The following is a 7,787-nucleotide window of genomic DNA, read 5'->3' as shown; positions in this document are numbered from 1 at the left end:
TTTTCTACGTTTTCTCACATTTTAGTTTCAGGCCTACACAAAAGCTTAGTGACATAAATTAAGAGAGAAAAATTGATTCGGATGAGATCCAGTTTTCGCATTTTCAACTCATGGTCAATGAAGTAGGAAAAAAGTAGTAGTTTTATTGCTCAGTCTTATGAATAAAAGCGATTTGAGTTTATAGTAGGCCAACAAAGGCAATGATGTGTCCTTGCAGGAAACTACCACGTTTTTTTGACCAGTGCATAATTTATGACGTCACCAAACAGTGTTCGTGACCTACGACGTCATTTCATTGTAGTGACCTCACAAGTAAGGTTTGTTCTGGCCTGTTCGGCTCCGGCAGACTTCCATTATCATGGCACGGTTAACGACAGCAAATGGAGTGCAGGTTGTGACCGCATCAGTTCCCGCCGGATTATATAACCGACCACCTGTGGTCATCATTAACAGAGATGAAAAATACGATTTGCTATGTCTTGCTACTTGAGTTGCCGATCAGAAGTCATTCTTGGTAAATACAGCTGACAAGCTTATAAAGTGGTTATAGTTTTGAGTATACTTTGAGCATCGTTTTGATGCATGTTAGTGAGACGGATGTGCTCAACCCGTCACTGTGGGCGTGTGTTGTGTGGTCAGTTTGGTGGGCTTACATCCTACACACAAAGTCAACCAGCTGATAAAACCCTTCTGCGTAAACAAAGTATGTTAGATAAAACCACCATATACCATCAAATGCCTTAAATCTTTATTCTTTCTTCGTGGGAGGCGTAAGACACAATGCTCTCCTAAGCCGTGGCTATCATGTTAAACTTAACGCGCCCCGAGCACGGTGCAAATCAGTTGAACGGCGACTGGGCGGGTCTGATGTCTGCGCAGCATAGGAAATCTCCATAGGAAGACAAAAAGCGCACAAAAAGATCATCCGCAAGCTTCTTCGTACTTTATAGGCCACCTTGAGTTACCTTTTTTTTAGCTGCTCCAGCCCATCTAGAGAGCGCGCGGTAGACCTTTTCACTTATAAGGGCACTGCTATGAAAATTGATTGCAAAAGCTGTCGTACTTTCTATTACAGTGGAGACGAGCACTGGAACCCTTAATTAATGTCACTACTACAAACCAGCTTTAATCAGATGCGAGCATCATTCATTCACACAAACTAGTACTTAATCACTACATGAAATGATAAAGAAGTTCCATGCGTACAGTTTACCAACTCTGTCCCACCCCCTCCCCCCTCCCTCTCTTCTCCTGAAATGTCTGCATTAACCCTGGAAAAAAAAAAGTCAAAAAAAGGAATCGAATCTAAAAATATTAGAATAAAATATAACAACATCACGATCAATGACATTTCTCTTATTTTAATACCTATTTATTAAAAAACTCATTAACACACTTTGGTTTCGCGGTGGACAGTCGTCTTTAGTGTGCGTAACTTGTACAACATCAATTGGTACATCAATACAAAGCAAAATAGAGATTTGATTAATTAATTTAAATACAATTCTCTTGATACTATAACCCATTAGCCATGGTAATTACGTAAATGACTATCTAAATGGCAAAAATACAATGAAATACTTATATGAAAGGAAAAAATCACCCTTTAAACTTTTATTGCTTGCTTTAGATATAAACATGATCGAAGTGTATTCACATGACGAACCTATTTTTGGGGAGGGAAGGGTGGGAAAGTATTATCATATGAGATAATACAGATGCATATGCAATACCAAGCACAAACCACCTAGATCTCCGCTGTCAATTATTTAGGCCCCATATGAAACATTGACAGACTATTGGTTGAAATTTTTATCTTATCCAAAACGATGGCCAAATCTTCTATTAACCTTTCATCTTGAGAATACTAGAAAATCAAGATACAGGGGTTTACATTGAACAAGTGTGAGGTCCAGGTAGGAGATTAACATCAATACTACTCCTCTAGGGCCAAAGGAATACTGGGAGAGAGGAGTAAAGCAAAGAGAAGTAAGGAGTTAAGCAAACTTCTACATAAATCCAATTTCCAAAACATTCATGGAGGAAAAATTGTTCTGGAATGCTGATTTGGACTTCCAGATTCCAAACTTTTAGGGTATAATCAGATAGCTCCAATTTTCACCCAGACCAGACCATTCTATATTAATTACCAAGTACCTTATAGCTAATAAGAGAAATAGTCATAATATCAAAGCATATACAAAGATGAAGTGTTCATTTTCACTACTCAGGGCTAAAAGTAATGGCTGCTTAATGACTGATCACATCTGACTGATCAACATGTGACCAGTTAGGATGACCAGGCAAGAGCACCAGAGGTCTTTGGCCAGACAAGTGACAATTCTGGATAGACATCGTCCCTGACCAGCCATTATTTTTAGCCCCACTTCTGAACAACAACCATAAAATACATTAGCTATTATACTGTGAAAAAATATAAATAGTAGTTGTGTATTTGGGGTTATTATCTAGAAACAAAACGAATAGTACTACTGTTTGTCTGACTTCGTTCAAGTTTTTTTTCTTTTTATCTTTAGAATCATCCACATTGTCTCTTATGAGTCCCCCTAGCTTTAAAACCTCCTTAATAAACATAAACTCCTGTGATTGAGGTCAAAGGTTAAATTTTTCCTCCAATATAATTTTTACCGAATGTTTCTAAGGAATCTTAGCCTCATCTGCAGCCATTAATGTCATGACTCAAGATTAAATGTTCAAATAACTTGGGCGAAAAACGAAATTTAAATGTACGAATGAACTAACGAGAGCAAAATGAAATGGCAGCAAATGAGACTAAAAAATGATCGCTATCTTTTAGTTTTACCATGAACTGGAGCATAATTATTACTTTTGGCTTTAAAGGCCTCTTCCTCTATAATCTAATGAGATCAATTTTGCATTACAATTGAGTGCTATATTCATCTAATACACTCCATAATACCAGGCAATAAGGACAGTCAGAATATTTACCACCCAATAGAATTGTGGGTTATTAGGATTTTTTCTATTCTTCTGGATGATGGAAGAGGAATTTTAACTTAACAACAACCTTTCTTTTGGTCCTTTGAATCCTGAACATGAATGTTGTTGGATGGCTCATCATTGTCCTTGGTCAGTTGTTTTTTAAGAATATCTTGTGCTAAAGCGAAGAATGCATCCTCAATATTCACATTTGTCTTAGCACTAGTTTCTAAAAAGCGAATACCATGTTCTCTTGCAATCTGTGAAGGGAGTCATAAAATAGAAATAAAACAAATATTCCACACACACACACACATAAGAGTCCTTTAATCTAAAATCGTTAGGAAACAAATTGGTGTAAATCATGTCATTATCAAATCTTCTTGACCACTTATACAAATTCCGATCATTCCCTAGGGCCTGCAGAACAATCTTGAAGTTGTGGAGGAATCTATAAGCGTTGAAGTTTTAATAGATATTGGTCTAAAAGTGAGTGGGCTAAATACCCTCAATTCCTCCATGTTTTTTATCTCTGTACCCCATACGTAATAAATGGTTTTAGCTTTTATTTTTCATACATGTACATATAGAGTCCTAATTTTACCTGCATTAAAGCTAGTGACCCTCCCCAATGTACGCCAATTCAAGGGACATGACATATCTAACATTTTTCCATCCCTCCCCTCCCTAATACACATCTATGTATCAACCAATCTGCTAATGGGAAGTGGGTCACTTGCACCTGTGACCCCTAGATACACCCTCCGAGTTTCCCTTCTGCTAAAGTTAATTACCTGCTCTCCTCTTTCTCTACTGACTATTCTCCTGTCATCCATGTCACATTTATTTCCAAGTATCATCTTTTCAACATCTTCATTTGCATGCTGCAATAAATAGTAAACCTTAAATGAATACATTCTAGATTGTGACCAGTGCAAGTTGAACACACTATTAGATACTGGAAATGGTATGTTAACAATTTTAATGACTGACTACCATTACACCATACATTGTGGTCAACGCATAGATGTTTGACTGGAAAACCACAAAAAGGAAAAAAAAATTCTAATAGACCATTTTCTCAAGGTTGTGCATCCAATTTGACGGGCCACAAAACTGAAAAACGCAAATTCAGTAAAACTGAGAAGCCAGCTATACAGCTGTAAATTGGAGAATAACTGATTTGATAAATTTTCATTGAAAAATCTAATAGAATTGTATGATAATTCTCATTATAAAGCTCCTGTTCTAGTATCGTGGCCCATCAAGTTCCTTAAATTTGGATGTGCATGCAACCTTGAGAAAACGGTCTATTGTGGACAAAGTTGCTCTTGGGTACATTTTTTTGTCAATCAATTTCCTAGAGGTGAGCTAAGAGCCATAACATAAAGAATTTTGCCTTATTTTGAGAAGGTATGTATTCCTTATTTAACTTTAAAGTATAGTAATTATTTTTTTATTTACTAGTAAATTGTTTATGATGCATTATTTCAAATACCTCTTCAATGTTTCTTAGCCACTTTGAGATGTTTTCAAATGTCTTTTCTTGAGTGATATCATAAACCAACATTATACCCTTTAAAGCAAATGTATCGAAAATATGAGTGGCTTTTTGTAACTCTGGGTAATAACCAATGTAACAAGACCTCTTCGGTTTGAGGTAATGTTTTCCCATTTCAGAACATGTGTCATTCCCTTGAGAATAAGATTCTTTGTTTTAGTTGTATCCATATTCATGTGTCTTCTCATGTGTAACCGAGCACAAACCTTAAACAAAGAAATGATACTCTAGGGAATGACATGTGGTCTGAAATGGGAAAACATTACGTCAGAGCCAAAGAGGTCTATTGGTTTGGCATTGCTGTGACCTTGGCATCACCATGCCAAGGTCACAGCCATGGAGAGTAAATTCTCGAATAATGTGATTGGTCTGGCATATACTTTGCTGTTCATGCTGCAAGCTTTCCACAGTCATATGGAATTAACTACTCTAGTGTTTATGTTATTCTAAATAACACATGGCCATTATGGTATTCATAAAACCTTGTGAGTCAAGTCAATCATGCGAATACAAAATTTCCACCTAAGTTCCTGTTGTCAATTTATTTTCATTTCCTCGTCATGTGATGCAGCTATGTTAGTGGTATTTTCCACTTGATTTCTCATTAGCTTCTATTGTCAATACCACAAGCATGGCTGCCATGTTTTTACCACTTGAGTCTCTTGGGAATGCTTAAGAACTATCAATAATCTTATGAACAATGATGTATTTATTCACATACCATTGCTCCTCTGTAATAAGACGTTGTGATGGTATGAAATCTTTCCTGGCCAGCGGTATCCCTGATTGGAGAAAGCAATTGGACTTAAGCACCTAATTTTATAGTTTCTTAAATAACGCAAGGAATAGAACATTCATGGATGGACATACTGTTATGCTTTGTAACTCAGGTTCGATTCCTGGACTTGTTACCACATGCCAGTAAAGTTTATTAGGTCTACCCCTTGATTAAAGAGTTTTTCTAAAGGTTCTTTGGTTTTTCTTCCTGCACAAAACCTAACGAGCTATATTCCAATTTGAGTTAGCCATCACCACTTTGATCATGTACCAAACAATCTCAATCTCTAGATTATTTTTTTTTCAAAGCTTTATATGACGGATGAAAATTAGGAAAAAGAATAGCAGTTTCATTTTCTGGAGGTCTGAAACAATAATACCTTACATACAAATAGATAAGTCAATTATCTTTTGAGATTTCAAAGCTTACCATATTTGTAACTTGATCTTTTTCCCCTTCATTTCAATGGTTTTGATCTTGAAATCGATTCCTTCAATGAAAGAAAAAATAGTAACTGAAAGATCTATGCGCATCATTTGAAGACAAAGATTTTACATTACTTCCTAATAACTATTGTAATGCATATATTCAAAGGAAGAAAACTGATTAAAAAGTGAAAACTGAAGTGGATAGAGGGACGTAATAACAACTAGAGGCAAGGAATCTTTTTCTGATCAATAATAATAATAACAATAATAATATTGTTCAATGCCCAGAACTTTTACATCTACTGCCTAATTCTCCTTAATTCAGAAACCTTTTCAAAAAAAAAAAGTAATGTAACTTTATTACGGTAAATATGAAATTAACAAAGAGGTTTATGACAACCATGTCGTAGGGTAAGAACAATGCTACCAGGAGAGATTTCCTCTGGTGAATACCCTCTATACATCCTTTTATTGATTGAATTGATAAAAATATAATAATAGCATTGCTTGAGCAATAACATTTCAGTTTAAAGCAATGTATTTCCTGTTGGTTTTAAAACAAGGACATAATTGACTAAAATACCAATAGCAAAATGATTGGGAATCCATAGAAAAAGTAGCAACTATTCTATTCATAGAATTTGCTATCAAAACAGATGCACAAATGCAGCTTAATTAATGACATAATTGTCTAAAAAAAGAGCTGTAAATTGCACTGCATCATAAAATATGCTTGATAAAGGGAACTTAATTAAGATCTTAAATCTAAATGGATTGTTTTGAAATGAATTTTTTACTTGCCAATTGGTATAATTAGTATTTATTGTACTTTGATAACGTAAGCTTAAATTTTGTGCATCATCGTGGACAAAGTTCAAAGTACGGAGTATATGATTTGACAGTAAACGACAGTCGATCTTAATACTTCCTTCGCGAATGTAAAGAAATTCTTAGGAACATGGACTGAACACGAAGTGTTTTAGGTAAACATTGAATCTAAGAACGTAATTCAGATAATGCAAATATACCACCCCTCGATATGTGCCCCTCCAGATTCCTACTAAGGTGAGTCATTTAGGGTTCTTTACTACGACTTATGGAATTTGAGCGTTTACACCTAGCTTTAATACTCGGGAATTGTCAAATTCTTGATATTGGAATAAAGATTAGAACAAATATATATCTATCATTTCTTTATTTATTGCGCAACGGAGCCAGACAAGAGCTGAAATTAGGTTATTCGTCCAAGTTTTCTCGGAAGTGAAAGTCATGATTTGGAAGTTTCTCAGTAACACAAAACCCTACAAGAAAAATTGCACAACGCTTTATTCAGTAAGAAATAATACTTAATAACAGTATATGTTATTCGAAGTAAAACAAAATAATAAGAGTGCATAAATTAACACAAAATAACCCTAATCTACATTTTTTGCAGTTATTTTCGTTGGACCGAAGCAAAGCTTGGCGATCAGGTCAAATCACCCAAGAAAAGACCTCCACTTACCTATGGTCGAGATGAAAGTTGTATTGAAAGCATCATCTGAGAATCTGAAAAGTATACACGTCTTTCCAACCCCGGAATCTCCTATAAGAAGCAGTTTGAAGAGGTAATCGTAACTCTTTTTCGCCATTTTGCCTCTTCCGCCTCGCCTCTAATGCTGCTACTGCGCATGACTATTCTGTTCGCGGTCAAGGAGTCTTGGCTCTAACTCGGCCCAGTCTTTTTTAATATTCTAGATGGTTCAGTCTTTCCCGAAAACGGGATATTTCCGCCCAACCTTTTAAAATTTTTCTTTGATCTAAATGCCATGGTAATTATATCATTTGTTTCTTTGATAAATGTATGTTGTACCCAGTTGTTACTGCAATTGTAAATCAATGTTTGTAAGCCAGTAACTACTCGAGTTGTAAAAGCTTTGATGTTGTAACCCAGTAGTTACTGCAATAATTTATTGTAAATGAATGGTTTGTAAGCCAGTAACTACTGGAGTTGTAAAAGCTTTGATTTTGTAACCCAGTGGTATGGACCAGGCTCGTCAACTTGAACATCGAAGCAATC

The 7,787-nt window shown here is 35.6% G+C and overlaps 1 protein-coding gene across 1 annotated transcript; it reads right to left on the bottom strand.

Moving 5' to 3' along the window:
• Positions 1 to 1,345: 1,345 nt before the first annotated feature.
• On the bottom strand, positions 1,346 to 7,404 carry LOC116288458 (ras-related protein Rab-10). The gene is made up of 6 exons (XM_031695248.2): positions 7,233 to 7,404; positions 5,730 to 5,790; positions 5,244 to 5,304; positions 4,460 to 4,537; positions 3,756 to 3,845; positions 1,346 to 3,221 (listed from the first exon to the last, which is right to left on the bottom strand). Exons 1-6 carry the CDS (start codon positions 7,357 to 7,359, stop codon positions 3,039 to 3,041), a joined length of 600 nt encoding a protein of 199 aa, XP_031551108.1. The 5' UTR covers positions 7,360 to 7,404; the 3' UTR covers positions 1,346 to 3,038.
• Positions 7,405 to 7,787: the final 383 nt, after the last annotated feature.

This window comes from Actinia tenebrosa, unplaced genomic scaffold, assembly GCF_029948245.1.
Source record: "Actinia tenebrosa isolate PJP-AT-01 unplaced genomic scaffold, QUT_ActTen_1.0 PGA_scaffold1__47_contigs__length_23844297, whole genome shotgun sequence".
Taxonomy (NCBI): domain Eukaryota; kingdom Metazoa; phylum Cnidaria; class Anthozoa; order Actiniaria; family Actiniidae; genus Actinia; species Actinia tenebrosa.
The sequence above is the reverse complement of the archived record's forward strand: the minus strand, read 5'-3'. Positions and strand labels throughout refer to the sequence as shown.

Excerpts from the sequence above, each read along its gene's own strand:
- LOC116288458 (XM_031695248.2), bottom strand. The coding sequence starts at position 7,359 with ATGGCGAAAAAGAGTTACGATTACCTCTTCAAACTGCTTCTTATAGGA. Across the intron at positions 5,305-5,729 it reads AAGATCAAGTTACAAATATG|GGATACCGCTGGCCAGGAAA; the intron begins GTAAGCTTTGAA and ends TTCTCCAATCAG. Across the intron at positions 4,538-5,243 it reads CTTATTACAGAGGAGCAATG|GGTATAATGTTGGTTTATGA; the intron begins GTATGTGAATAA and ends TTTGCTTTAAAG.